Genomic DNA, 15,385 nt, shown 5'->3' with positions numbered 1-15,385 from the left:
CCATGCATCTCCTGGGACCTGGGGAACACAAGCATTCAGAAATCAATAGACATGGTCTCAGAGGTTATGATGGCTGAACTGGCTGCCAGTCCTGAGCTGAACTAGAATTTGGGGCTCTGATTAATCAGTGTGGAAAGTTCTAGTCACCTGGAGACAGCAAGCCCTGTAGAGATGAGATTGATAGTGTGTGAATATAGGCGACAAAGCCCGAAAGTAGGAAGCAGAGGCCTGCAAGCGTGGCGAGAGGGCCAGGGCAGCCTGTGGGTGTGGGGCTGGTCACACAGACCAGTTGACTGCGGGGGGCAGTTGGGACATCAGGGAGGAATGTGGGATTCATATATGGTCATGGAGCAAAAATTAGAATGCACTGGCCGCTGAGTGGAGCAGCTTCTTGGAGGGAGGGCGGGAGAAGTGCAGGGCTCCCAGCAGAGCCAAGTGTCCTTTCACCAGAGCACAGGGGTCAGCCTCGCCACCCTGGTTGTTGGTGGCACCCACACCACCCTTGCCCTCTCCTGTTATTTTCTACCCAGTGTGATCGATCAGTTTGACTGTCCCTGCCACAGCTTGGCTGTTGTTTTTCTCTTAGTTGTGTATTTTTGAGAGGCAGGCTTGTCTCTACTCCCTTCCCAATCCCAGTTACTCCTGCCTCCAGCTTTCCCGAGTTCACCTCCCTAGAGTGGAATGTACCAGATGGCCCTATCTGCAGACAGCTCTGTGTGTGGCATTGCGTGTTCTGTGGAGCCTTTCCATATTAGTGTTTAGGGAAGCTCCTACCCCATGGGCAGTCAAGCCTGTACACATGTGCCCTGTAAAGCCAGTAGGGGCATTCCCGGAAGAATGCCAGCTATGTTGATACCCTAACAGCACCAGGACTGGTAAAGACAGGAGCAGCCAAATCAAGGTTGACTCTGTTTCCAATAGAAATAGTTGCTGAGTTCATTTTTTAATCTCTCTTCAACATTTTGTCAGGATGATTATAACCCTGTGTGGGGTTACTGAGTATTTTAACCTCTGTGTGCAAAAAAAAAAAAAAAAAAAAAAAAAAAGCTAAATAAATGATTTAACCACCCCTAACTATTGTCTTTTTTTTCTGCAGGGAATTGTGGGTAACTTGGCCAGTGGCAAGTCTGCGCTGGTGCACCGATACCTGACAGGCACATACGTGCAGGAGGAGTCTCCAGAAGGTATGCTGTGCGGCAGGTGGTTAGTTACCAGTTTAGAGTTTAGGGTTTAAATTTTTTCTTTAGCATATGCTAAATCATTGATGACCCATGCCAAAGCCGTAAGAAAGCCACCAAGCATCAAAGAGACTTAGGTATACTTTCCCTCTGATGGGGGCTTAGTGCATTCACTCCAGCAGTTCGAGCATTAACCGTGAGATGCCCTTGATCCTTCGTCCAGCGCTACTCCTTTGAGTATTGGTCGGACATCTCTCGGATCTGGACGCTGCCCTTGTAATACTGTTTAGTCAGAGATACCAGCATTTCTAAATGCAGTCCAGATCCCCTACTGTGTGTATTGAGTATGTTCCCTTTATATTGTATTACAGACATGTAATAATCATTTTGCATGTGAATTAGGCATTTCTTTTGCCATTAGACATTTTGATTCTTCTGTTGACATATCCATGTCTTACTGTGGTTCTGTTTCTTTTTTTTTTCTTTTTCTTTTTTTAACTTTTAAGTAAGATTATGAGAGCGTTAATAGGCAACCCCGTAGTCCCCTTAATCAAAGTGTAGCCCACAAGCCATTTTCTAAAATATATTTTCTCCCCATGTAACCTTTTGAAATCCAACTCTGAGACACTGAATTTCTGGTTCCTTCTTTTTCTTACTGGCTGTTCCATTCTTTGCAGATATGGACGCAGGTAACTATACATTTCTTCATGGCAGTGCTGTCTCGTTCTGGAGCGAGCAGAGGCACAACCTTGTCCTGTAGCGTTCCCTTCCCGCCTCGTTCTGTGTCTCATCCGATTTTGTTTCAGTTCACCTTTTCCTTTTCAGTTCCGCATTCCACCCTGTTTCGTCCCTTAGCTGTCTTCTGAGCAGTAGTCTGAAGTAGCTTCACGTGTCCCCTGTAACACATGTTTTAGCCCTTTAACTCTTGTCCTAAAGACCGTGGAACCATCTAGAAAGAACAAAATTCTGAGGGCTTGCTTGGGGCTCTGCCACCATTCTGCGGTGTTTTCCATGTTCTGAAAGCCTCCCGGCTGTCACGTCAGGGAAACACCCATTTCCCAAATTCTCCCCCGGGATTGGTGATTTGGGAAGAGGATAGCATTCAAAGGTTTATGTATGAGACCAAATGGACAGAGGCTTGATCTTGTGGGGACTATAGACCCAGGTACTCAGAACTCACAGGCTTGGAGGAGGAAGGAAGATAGTATCTCTAACTCCCAGGACCACCAGCCCAGGGCCATGCAAGGGTTTTCTTCTCTGTGCCTGAGTGTGGATGATCACCACAGCCAGCTTGACTAGACTTGGAGTTCGTAGCGCTTCTGTCTCGGGGCTTCTGTGTTGTGGGACTCGCTGTCGTGCAGTTGGTAAAGTCCGGCCACCAAAGGTCTGTGCTGACCCAGCCACAAGGCAAGCATATGCCCTTTTCAGCCAGCCCTGTTGTGAATGCCTTCCGGCATCCACATTTTGGGCTAGGATTGCTGGAAGTTCTAGGCCAGCCCCGCCCCTGGTTTTCTTGCTGTCTGTCTGTGGCTCAGATTTCTAGGGATTTAGAGGTAGGTGGTACTGTAGTTGCTGATTCTAAAGGAAGAGGCAGGGCCACATCTACATTTATTTGATCAGTGTTGTGGTATCTGTCATTTCCTGTTGGACATTCAGTCTGTCCTAACACACCTGTGTCCGACTCAATTTATTTGCAGTGTAGACTGTGACCTTCTATTTTGATCAGCACAGTGGTATTTCTCTTGGTTGTTTTCACATCAGAAGTAAAAATTTTACCCCGGGAGATGAGATGTTAACACTCCCTCCCCCTCGTCTGCAGAATGGGAGTTTACCACCCAACTGACAGGCACTCAGCTAAGGACTCTTGGATCTGAGAGACAGAATTCAGGGTCTCTCTCTCACACACCCTCCCCTGCCCACCTGTCCATCCTCTGACTGTGGACCTTGGACCTAGGGCAGTTGTTCTACGTGATGGAGGATAGAGCTGTGTTCGTGTGATAGGGCAGCACCATGTCCAGCTGTTCCCGACAGGATACAGCTGCATCTCTGAATGAGGAGGCCTCTGTGTTGCTGGAAGCCTTGGCCTGGGGAGGTCTGTTTCCCTTGAGCTGCCCTTGTGTTGCTGTCTGGGATGTAGCAGGTAGCAGGTATTTTCTTTGTGCTCCTCAAGATCTGACCGATGGTTTCTTTTCCCTATCCCCGTGATCCACAGGTCCTACACCAACAGCAGGACACAAAGGAACATGAGGTCATCAGCCTTTGGTTCCTCACACTGCTGCTTTGCAATCCCAAGATTCTTCTGTGGGGTCAGGGAACTCAGAGCTGGGAGATGGTTGCACTTTCCCCGGTGAGTTAGTGTAGCCATCTACCCATGCTAGCAGAATTTGAGAAACTGTATGTCCAGGCTGCAGGATCAGCATCTGTTTTACCGTCTTTATCCAGCAGTGTGGAGTCCTGGGTGGTGGGGGTCTCAGGTGTGCAGGAAGTTGTCAGAAGGCTGTCACTCCACCTTCCCTTCCGGGACTCATCATCACCCATGTGGGAAGGTACAGCTGTGGTTGGTACCTGGCTGAAACTGTGCGGCCCTCCAGTTTCTTGTGTTGCTGCTGCCCTCTGATTTGTCCTCTGTGACACTTCATTTTCCATGGCTGTAACAAATCCCCAAAGTTATTTGCTTTTGAAAACTGGTTTATTTTTAGTTTAGCCCACATTTGAGAGGCTGAATGTCCAAGATCAGTCAGGGCCATGTTTGGGGTCTGGTGAGGGCCTTATGGTGGCATCACAGTCAGAGCATGTATGACAGGACATGACGAGACAGGAAGCTAGTGTGGGTTGGGACCAGCGTTGCTCTTTACAACAATGCTACCTCCTGAGAATGAGCCATGATCCCTCCAGGCCTATATTCGTCCCTTCTGAGTGCAGCATCTCCAGTGAGTAGATTCCCTGCACTGTTACCCACCTGTTAAAGAGTTAACGCTGCAAATCTTTGTGTACCCACTCAAACCATGTCCAAGGCACAGAAATCACCCAGTGCTAGAGCAATCAGCTGGACAGCTGCCACTCTACCATCCGCATGGCTGTGTCTGCCAGTCTGTGCAGCTCACTGGATTCTCCCCATTCTTGGTCATGAGGGTACAGGGTTGTTCCTCTGGTTTAATACATACAAAAATATCTTTGGTTGCAATCCTCACTTGCCCCTGAGAAGTTTGGGTATTGAGAGAGGGATAATGTGTCGAGGAGCTTAGAAGAGAAATTCACTCTTTGAGAAGAGACCTTCCCCCTGGCAGGAACTTTCCTGGTGCAGTCATCCCAGAGTGTTTTCTTCAGATGCCTCTCCGCAGCACCTCACAGGGTGGCTCAGTTGTCTTTTCTTGAGTGACACCATTTTAGTTGACACTTTATTTTGTGGGAGAAGAGAATTGACTTGAAAGCCTTGGAGATGCAGTCCAGAGAAAGCACTTTATGCTTGATGCTACTTTTAATTAGTGACTTAGGCAAATAGTTTGTCTCAGCAAGGAGTCTGTGATCTGTGCACGGAGCTCAGGGACGGTAGTTTGTGTACAGGCGGTCGGTCTCCTTCATGAGAGCGTATGAGCGAGTGTATCTGTGTGTCTGTGATGTATAATTGACAGCAGAGTCCCTGGAAAGTCCCTTGGCAGCTTTGCTTCCTTTAGGAGACAGGGCCACTCTCATGGTGGTGTTGAATGGTGGTATCTGCCCTCTGATTTTTCCCAGCTTTCTTTTTAGAAGTTCTAGGTGTCCATGGCATTGACAGCCCCCTCTAGCCTTGGCCTCTTTTGTCACATCTTGTTTCTCCATGTTGTTATTTCCTTTTTCCCAGGAGAAGAACACCAGTGGGTTGATTCATGGTCTAGCCCACTCTGGTGTGGCTTCATTTGGACTCTAATAACTCCAGGCTCTATTTCAAATAAGGGCCCACTCGTACCCGACATGGGCTTTTGCTGTTGTTGGGTTTGTTCCTTTTTTGGTTTGTTTGCTGAGACTCACCGTGTCATCCAGATTAAACCGTAGCCATCACCCCAGCCAGCCTCCTGAGTGTTGGAGTTACAGCTGAGAGCCACTACATTCGGCATAGTGGTGATGGTTAGGATGAACCTTTTTGGGGACACAGCTCTACCCCATTTGTATGGTGTTTAATCAGGCACCATACCCAGGGCTCTGGAGGAGGGCCCCCCCTCCATCTCCTCTCCTGGGCATGGGCTGATTAGTGTGGCTGGCATTTGAGTCCTCCAGGACCACCAGTCTGGGTGTGACCTTCACACCTCCCTTTCAAGGCCCTATTAATAGCTGCTAATTAGAGTTGTGAGCTGTGTTTGTGATTTCAGTTTCCCCTCATGTGTTAGGTGCTTAGCATGCAATGTGCACCTGCCTTCCCTCAGACTGAACCCTTGTGTTTTAAGTGAATCTTAACTCTCTGTGAGAGAGAGAAAAAAGAATCTGCTTGTCAGCAGCATTTGGGAGGTGCTGGGAATCATGTCTTATCCCAAGACACTTAGCTTTGTGTCCTCTAGGCACGATGGGCCATGGGCCCTGGACAGCCCCTCTAGGCCTTGTTTCTTCCTGTTTGTGCATTGTGGTCCCTAAGGGCTATGCAGATGGAAGGACACAGTGGCCTCAAGGAGGGGGACTGGTCTGTAGTGATGGATTAGAGAAGAATTTAATGTTAAAGGCAACAAACCTGAGAACGGACATAGCCTGCCTTCCTGCAGTGGGAGCATTGGTCGCCCCCAGCTGATACTTCTCACCCACAACCTGCTGATGGACAGTGTTGAAATTGGGGATTGAAGTCGTGTTTCAGCAAGCCCCCTTCTTTTACCCAGATCCAGAATAAACAAACCCACATCTGGGTAAAAATTCCAGTAGCTGGAGGCTGAGGCCCACCTGCTCTTGGGCTCACACAGCACCTGTAGATGTAGGACACCAAGGCACAGTAGGTTCACTGCAAGAGTGGCTGTCACCTGCTACAGCTGTGGGAAAGGCTGTAAAGAAGTGACACATCCGGGTGTGGCGTGGGAGCCATGGGCCCGCTGTGCAATCCACAGGGGTAATTCATGTAAGACTAGTTTCTTTTGCCCCTGCCTTTTTCATTGCTTATAACCGCTTAGCCAGTTCAAATGTGGAGTCCAAAAGCTTTAAGATTGTGGTTGTCCTGGCTCTGTCTAAGCTGATAGCCGGTAGGTGCCTGGCCAGGAGCTGGTGTGATGGGGCACACCTCCAGGAGCCCTGTGTTGGCTCCTCTCTGCCCCAGCCCTGTTTCTGTACTCTCCTGACTATCCCAGAAATGATTACACATACCGGCCTCATGCGCAGTACCCCAACCACAAACGTATCGAATCCAAAGCAGCTAATCCAAAGTCTGGTCCTAAGTCACCCATTCTGGCACAAAGTAACCCAAGAAAGCCAGAGGACAGGCAGAGAACAACAGGTGGCTCTTTCACTAGAGAGACACAAGGAAGAGAATGGTAGTGTCTTTCCCGCGTGAAAGAGGAATCTGGGAGTTCCCTGTACAACAGAAGAGACTGGAGCCATTGAGGGAGGTAGAGGAGCCTATGCACTCTGCCTGTTAGGAAAGGCTGTGGATGTGTGATAGCCATAGCCCCAGGAGGTGAGTGCGGCCTCTAGGTAGGTGTCCTTGGGTGGGGCAGGTCCCCAACCCGTAGAGACTCAGATCTTTCAGACTCCATGGCCCTTGTGTGTGACTTGTGCATATCCCTATGTATCCTAAATGCCCTGGATGACTTGGGATACAGAACAAATGCTGTGTGTGTTGCAATTTTAAATTATTTTGATAATGATGGTATGAGATGTCCATGCTCAGTAGGAATGGTTTATTTTGGGGGGTATTTTGAGCCGGGTTAGCTGGATCTGTGGGCATGCCACAGTGGGAATGGAGAGTTGATTCTGAGAGAGACTGAGTGAACTGAGTCAGAAGGTTTCTGCTGTGAGAGCTGCCCTGGTGAGCCCTAACTGATGCTGCCCACTTCTCATGAATGTCCAGTGACAAACCCCACCAAGTATGACTCCACCCCGAAGAACCAATGAGATTTTGGATTTTTGGATTTCTAGGTAAGGGGTTAACTGGCAGGAGTGATGACCCCAAAGTAGCTGCCTTGGAGAGTCATACCCAGCATAGATGATGGCTTCCCCATGACCACCTAGATGGAGCCTCCTTCCATTAACCTTTCTAAACCTATATACACTGTCGCCTCCTGAGACCCTGAGGTCATGTGCAGTCAGAGCCAGTTGTAAACAAATGGCTCTAAGAAGTCTGTCCTACCTACTCATGCTATGCCTGAAGAGGCTTGCTGCTAGCAACCATGACTGCCGGAGCTGTTGAACAGTCAGGGTTCCCAGCCCTAGGCTTTTTAGCAGCCTTATGACATCCACATTCAGCACATGATGAGGACACACCGCCAATGTGTCGGCAGCTCACAGGCCCACCAGCGGTGACTCTTGGAGGAAGGCACAGCTGATCTGATAAAGATGGCTGTTGTTTTCCTCAGAGGACAGCACAATGCAGCACTCTCAAAACCAGGAAACTAGACTCTTTGAGCCCGAGTCACCAAAATTTGACAGTGCTCTTTGTTATGCCCAGCTAATGAGAGCAGGCAGTCGACAGATCACACTGTTTCTGAGCTCAGAGCTTACCCGTGTGGTGGTGGTTTACTTTCAGCACAGTGACTGCACCTTCACCTAGTCCTATTCAGCCAGCCCTTGCAACTCCACAGTAAGCAGCCTGCTTCTCCAGCAGCAGCCTGGCTGCTCGGGCTGCAGCCTGGCGGGAATTCTGTTCCATAGACACCAACCCTGTCACTGCCACTAAAGGTAGCTTTAACTAAATCTTTATTGTCCTATTTGTAAATAAGAGTGGAGGTCGAGAGGCTGAGTACCAACTAACCTTCTCTCCTTGGTGGCTTCTCTGAAAGGCCCTGGCTTCTGCTTGGCCCGACCATAAAAGCCTGCACCACTCCAAACCCCACCCTACTACTTCCCACTCTCTCTACCTCTCCCTGATGCCCTCTGGTGCTCTATGATTACTTTGTCACTAGTTACTAACTCAGTCTCTTAACACAAGATTAATTTTATTTAATCAATGAAAATGCAAACTCAGGGTTCACAGTGTGGTTGAATATTCCCAACAGTGTGGTTTTAGATTTGGTGAAAACTTGGCTGGTCTGTGGAAAAGAGTCCAGTCACATTTTGGGAGAAAGACAAACTGAGATATGTGTGTGGTCAGCTGAGATGGGCATGTCTGTTGGGGCAGCTCTAGAAAGGGAGAGGGGTGCCAACAGAAGGGGAAACAAATGCACCCCATAACCTGGCAGCATTTAAGAATGCAGTTCAGGGCTGCTACGAAGACTGTCCTGCCTACTCCTGCTATGCTTGAAGAGGCTTCCTGCTAGCAGCCATGACTGCCTGGGGCTGTTGAGTAGTCAGGGTTCCCAGCCCTTCTTGGCCTTTTAGCAGGTCTTACAACTTTCAGCATGCAATGAAGACCCAGTGATTTGTGTAGAGCGCCCAGAGAATCTCAGCCTTTGTATAATGACAGCCCTGTCTCTGCAGAACCATGGGTGGCCCTTCCTGTGTGGGCCTGTCATATGTGGGCCTGTCTTGTGGGTGTCATGAGAAGTTCCACCTCTCCTCCGTTTGGATCCTCGGCTCTGGCAGGCTCAGCTCCCACTGGTGTCCTTACAGCTGTGACTGCAGCCACCAGTGCTGTCCTCTGCTTGAGGACCCGTCCTCTGTTTTGGAGTAGTCCACATGAGACCATCAGACATCTTCAGGGTATCCCAGGCATCCCCCAGGTGGAGGTAAGACCAATAAAGGTACAGCCTACATGTCACCTGGGACCACAGCTTATAACGTGCATCCTAGACCAGAGAATGGGATGCGAACTGGTTGGTCCCCTCTCCCAGGTCCGGAAGCTCTAGGGTCTTTGCCACCTTCATGGATAGGTACAAGATCATGGGTATCGTGTAGTAGAAGCCAGGGCACCAGGTTTCCCGTGTGGGCTTTGTGTTGCTTTCTCTTTTTTTCTTGAATTGTTCATGTCACGTGCTGCAGCGGATTCCTGGTGGTCACTTAGCATCCAGCAGTTGCCTGAGAGCCACTGTCCCATACCTCAGTCTTGATATCCCCTGAAGAGCCTGCCTGGAATGGCCCCCTAACATGTGTCTGGCTAGCATCAGGCTAGTGAGTGTGTTCTCAGAAGCACGTGGATCTGAAATAGTTTGTTAGTGGATGTTTACTTAGTCTCCTAGAAACAAACGCTGTGGTAAACACCCAGCCTGATTTCTCAGGGACGCTGAAACACATTTAAGCTGTCAACTCCTAGTAACTTTCCCAAATCCAGTAAACTTTTAAAAACTCCAGTCAGCTACAATCACTGCACAGATGTTAGGCTTCTTTTCAAACTGTTCTTGGATCCTGTGTAATGTCAAGCAGAACAGAAATTCATGCAACCCTAATAAAACTGGAGTGGTTTTAAAATCTACCCATTTAGCTTTTTAATGTGAATTTCACGATGTTGCTTGCAACCAAGGGGTTAGGGTTATCTGTGAGTCTTGAGATGTGTGGGTCCACTGCTTGGTTGGTTCTATAGGTCAGTTCAGCTGCTTTTCTGGTCCCTAATGGGGAAGTCACCTACCTGCCCTTCCATATTGTCATTCTGTATGTGGCCGTCTGCAGCTCTGCCCCCAGTGATACTGTGTAAGACAGGGGAAGGACATTGATTTTTTTTTTTTTTTACTAGACTTTGAAGGACGTAAGGAAAGAGAAGCTTGTGCTGTGAACAAGGGGAAAAGGGTGGCAAAGCCAGGACGAGGAGGTTGTCATGTTTCTGGCAGAACAGAATGTGTTTTTCGGTTGGTTGGCAGGAACTCTGGATTGTCCGTGTTTTTACCATTACTTCAGCAAGAAGCCCAAGACTCACTGGATGCTGCTCCAGGGCCTGGGGTTGCCGTGTGCATCCAGGCAGAAGTTGTTTCCTGGGTGATTACTTGGAAGTGATTCACATCTGGCCACATGCAGGCCTTCCAGCTCTCTCGCTAGGTTAGACCTGCTGGCGTGCATGGAGAAGGGTCCAGCTTCTCATGGTCACTAGACATGCACTGGGTGCCGTTGGTCTCCAGTCAGAAACAGCCAAGCTAGCTTTCTACACAGCTGTTGCTGTCCCAGGAACCTCAAGAGTTGAGCATAGCCATTTATTTTCTAATTTACTATTATTTTTGGAACAGGGTTTGGCATATCCTAGACTGTCCTTGACTTTATTGTGTAGCTGAGGATGACTCAAGCTTCTGATCCGCCTGCCTCAACTTCTCCAATGCTGGTATTGCAGGTGTGCATCACCATGGCTAGTTTATGCATGCTGCAGATAGAACCAAGGCTTCATGAGTGCCCGACAAGCACTGTAGCAACCAAGCTGTATCCCCAGTGCAGCAGCAGCACCATTCTTAGCAGGGAAAGCACGGCACATCTAGACAGCTTCACACGCACAGTTACGAGTTCTTCCCCACAGATGTTTTACCTCCACAGGCGATTCTTACACTGAAGTCTATCACCTTTACCTGCCAGTCTTTAATTTAGAAATCTATTATTCCTGGACCCCACATCTAGTGCTTGTATCTGCTGTCATTTGTCTGTGACTTTGACCTCTGGTGGGCAACCCGCTCCACTTTAAAGCACCTCCCTGCTGAGATCTGGTTGCCGCAAGACTGGGTTTACTCTATATCAGTTTTTACTCACAGGCCAGGGGCAAGGGATAGGAGACCCATCCAAAGGGACACAAATAGGGAGGGTAGGCTTCGTGACTTGTGTTCCTGGAGCAGCTAAGGGGCATTTTGGACCTCGATACACTCAGATCCGCGGGGCACCTCCCCCTCCCATCTCTTACATGACCCCCCCAACTCTCAACAAGCTGGCTGATTAGCTCTCCCCATGTGATCCAAGCATTTTATTGATGCCTCTTTGTCCATGGTGCTCATATCTGGTAAAGAGAAAAGTTGATTGTTTTTCTCTTTTACTTTTCAATTCTTAGTATTTCTCTTTTTAGCAAAAATATTCAGGGACTGTTCTGATTAGCTTTGCTCACATCACATACCTTTCTTTGAACCAATCAGTATGTCTGGGTTTAAGAAAATGTTCTGATGAGCCAGTTTCTTGGAGTATAGTGGTGAGATCTGCCTCACTCTTGGCTCCTGAACTTTTGGTATGGCGGTAGATCCAAGCACTGTGTTATATGTACAGAGTAGCAAATGTTCTTTGAAATTTTAACCAATGGGCCTGTCCATTGCATCTCATCTACCTATGACTTGGCATGCATAGTGGATCTGAAAACAATGTGTACATTCTCCCCAGACCTGTCTCTGACAGGTGTCTCCATGACTTCATGATGTTTCCTGGAAATGTTTCCCTCCTGGTCCATGAAAGGATGTATGTGCTTGTCATAACTACAATAGGTACAGATCACAACAACCAAGGAAGACCGGGACCAGCACTGTGTGTGTGTGTGTGTGTGTGTGTGTGTGTGTGTGTGTGTGTAAGTAATCTCAGCACAGATGGAACCTCATACCAACAGCAGCCTATGAATGACAACAGCTTCTTGTGACCCTAATGAGTTTGTGTAATTGTTGTATCTGTGATTGGCTCAGACCAAAAAGGAGAGCAGATGAAACTGGTAGTGCTGTCCCGCCTCCGTCCACAGAGGTTTCCAGGGTGTGCTTGCTGTCTCAGGATATAGGCAGACACACTCGTGGTGTGAGATACACAGTTCTTCCTGAGCCGGAGCAGCACATGTGACCAGCAGCTTCTGTCTTCTGAGCCTCACTGCTTATTGATACACACTTAAATTTTAAGCAGTTAACACCGTGACAGACAGGAGGAGAGGAAGTAATGAGACACAACCGTTGTTCTGTGAGGGCCAAATGAGTGAACCAGCTGTGTGGAAGGGGCAATGTGCATAGCCACAGGGGAGGGGAGGGACTTGATGACAGAACCAGTCCACACTGTGCCTACCTTTTGCACACTGGTAGGAAGATGGCTGAAGCTGCATGAAGTAAGGTTCAATGCCTGCATAGAACAGAGCTAAAGAATTGTCACAGCCGTCACCATCAACTAGAAGTGACAGTAACATAGTACAGACTTTGAAGGTGATGATGGAGGTAGACAGGAGTTCCCAGAACACCTCTGGACTTTGGAACTGACTCAGATTATGGTGGAGGTGATCTGCTGGACCCCAACACCCCAGATCCCCTCTGCACTCTACTCTTACGTCCCACCCATCAAGATGGTTGACTTCTTCAGCACATACCAGCTTGGGGGAGGCGGGCACACCAGCATCGGTGACACATAGACCTTGCTCTTAGATGTTCAAGATGCAAGTTAGTCTTGGAGGAAGCAAGCTGTTAGTCTTGGGATGAGCCTTAGGGCCAGTAGCTCCAGCCCCAGGAAGAGGGCACAAAGACATCTTGCCAGCTCTGGATGGAAAGCTGGTGTGGTGATGGGCATTCCTCAGCGTGAGGCTCTGGTCCTCTCAGTGATGAGTCCCCTTTGGGAGGAGCAGAAGCAGGAGGCAAGGCATACTACATTCCGTCTAGTAAACAAGTGACCTAGGATCACAGCACAGATAATGTCCCAGAGACCTGGGGCAGAACAGGGTGTGACTTTCAGGACACTAAGTATGTGCGTCTACAAAAGGAATATTCAAAGTGCAGACTGGCATGTAGCTCAGTGACGGGGGTGTGCTGTGGTGGGGTGTTGGCTGGCTGGAGCCCTGGGTTCCATCTCTTGGAGGGATGGGGGGACCCAGGAGAAGCTTTCAGCAAGGATCACCTGGATCAGAATTGTTACTGCCTGTGAGCTAAGAAATAAAAAGAGACATTGGCAGATCCTAAAATACTTTCTGGTCTTTCATGAAAATAACTTCTTCTACGGCACAGTCAGGCACAGCTCAGTGACTGGACTGTTTGAGAAATGGGTCTCCTAGCCCATGTCACCACCATGTGGACATCACCAGCTGTCTTAATACAGCCTAGGGGAGTAGTGGTGTCACAGTGTGTATAATCTGCGATTTCTGACTCCAGCTTCTGCTGCCCCAGACAAACCTCTTGGTTCCCAAGTTGTTCTCTGCCAAATTTTAGACATTGACCCCCAGGTGTTATTGTTGGTCCTTTGTTTTAGTGAACACCTGACTGTTGGCTGTGCCACGTGGAGCGTAAAACATTGGTGAATGGCTTCCTTCTGCAGCTTGGGATCCCTTCTTCCGAGGTTGCTTCACAGCCTCCTCCCCCTCCCAGTGGGATCTTTGCCCAACATCTTGCTCTTATTGTTTCCCCTTGTCTGCCCAGTTATTCTCTTGGTAGAGACTGGAGCCGTATTGACCTTTTGGGGGGATATCTCTACCAGTCATGGTTATGCACACTGACTAAGGCTTCAAGACCATAGTTCCTGTTTCTCCAAAGTGCCCCTTTTAGACCTCCATCAGGTGTCTCAGCGGCAGGGGACCTTGGGAGCCTCAGTGTCACCAGCCTTGGTAATCACAGCTTCAGATTGGTGCAGGTATTTTGCCTGCCTCTCTAGTTGCCTTGCCAGGAAGGGAGCACTCTCCCTGTTAGGGATCAGGGCTCTGCTGTTCTTGTGCATTGGCCCAAGGCCCTCTCCCAGTGTCCATCATATGTCCCAGGGTGTGGAGCATCACTGACTTTTGCTCAGATTGCTGGGGGCACAGGTATCGCATCTGCAAGTGGGGAGCTTTTGTCACAGTCTTTCCTGGGAGCCAGGTGTGTGAGAGAACTCTGTTTCTTCAGTGGGGTCTCGGTTCTCCCCACAGCCTTGCCCTGTACTGGTCCATCTCATTCTTCCCTTTCCTCGCGTCTTCCAGGAATGGAGGAGTCAGTTCAGTCCTTCTCCTTGCCCTCCTCCTTTTCCTCTGGCATGGACTTAAAGTGACATCACCTTAGGTCAGCCTCCTCCCCCAGTGTCCCACCCACGGAGACCCTGGGCAGGCTCCGTGGTCAGCCCCCACTCGCTCTTAGCACACTGCTGTTGCCATTTTTCATTTCTCACCATAAGCTTAAAAAGCATGGCAGTGGAAATCTGTTTTGGTTAAGTTTTGTAAACTAGCATATTACCAATAACCCCTGTTCCCACTGAAAAAATACTATGTGGTCCAAAATTCCTTTTAAATATCACAATACTAAACTTTTCCAAAGCCCCAATCTCATAAAGCACTGACTTAACATAGTTTTACAAGCCACATTAATTTTTAAAGGAGTTTGGCACATTTGTGATTTGGTTTGTTTTCTGTTCCCTTAGGGAGAACCCAGAGGCCTGCCGTCCTCAGCGCTTCTCAGAGTCCCCTTTGCTTAGATAACAGGGAGACCATGATGCTTGCAGGGACATTTCCAGCTTTATCATGAAACTGAGGGGAAAAGAAAGTTACCTTCCTAAAAGTGGAGGAAACCTAGCACCATCCATTTCTGTTCTTCCTCCTTTGTCGGCATCGGGGCTCTGGGCCAGCTGGCACCTGCTGCAAGGGTCACTGGTTAAGCTCAGTTGTGAGAATGAGTCCTCCCTTTGTAGGGCCCTTAAACGCAGCTTCAGGCTCAGTGTAACTTTATTCAGGCCCTCATTTGTGCGTGCATGATCAGACAGTCAACACAAATAAGACCTGGTGGTTTCTGAAGGGGGTCTGTCCTTTGGGTCTCTGAGGCATAGGGATAGTTTTAAGCTATAGTCCACTGAGTGTGGAGTGGGAGAAGGCTTATTCAGTTCCCTTCGTCTTCCCCATAGTCCCAGAGTGAGGAGAATGACACACAGGCTTGTGGACTGTCTGCAGACAGGGTCACGTTAGGGTCATGTTGAGCTTGGCATTCACGTGGAAGAGTGGAAGGTTGAGGAATCGGCTGTTCCGGCTCTCCTACAGGCTGACTGAGGGAAGGGCTCTCTGGACCTTAGTGTCTGAACGGCTCCCAAGAGGCCCTGGACTTGTCTTTGCTGAATGTGTCACAGACAGTTGTGGGGAATAACTCAGTGAGATGCTTGGCAGTGTCAGTGTGAGAGGGCACTTACCGTTGTTGGCGCTCTTGGTTGCTTGGAGAACTGTTGGTACGGTAACAACTTTTAGTCCATTTATTGAGAATGATGAAACAGGAATGGCAGACATCTGTGCAGTGCGTAACTCCAGGCAG

At 48.8% G+C, this 15,385-nt stretch overlaps 1 protein-coding gene across 1 annotated transcript in view; it reads left to right on the top strand.

Moving 5' to 3' along the window:
• Positions 1-15,385, top strand: part of Agap1 (ArfGAP with GTPase domain, ankyrin repeat and PH domain 1) — a 449,843-nt gene that overhangs the window by 159,356 nt on the left and 275,102 nt on the right. The window contains 1 exon segment of the mRNA XM_038339225.1: positions 1,097-1,184. Within this exon segment, the coding sequence (XP_038195153.1) occupies positions 1,097-1,184 (88 nt within the window).

This window comes from Arvicola amphibius, chromosome 8 (genome assembly GCF_903992535.2).
Source record: "Arvicola amphibius chromosome 8, mArvAmp1.2, whole genome shotgun sequence".
NCBI classification, from domain to species: Eukaryota; Metazoa; Chordata; class Mammalia; order Rodentia; family Cricetidae; genus Arvicola; species Arvicola amphibius.
Note: the sequence above shows the minus strand (reverse complement) of the source record. Positions and strands in the feature narration are given on the sequence as shown.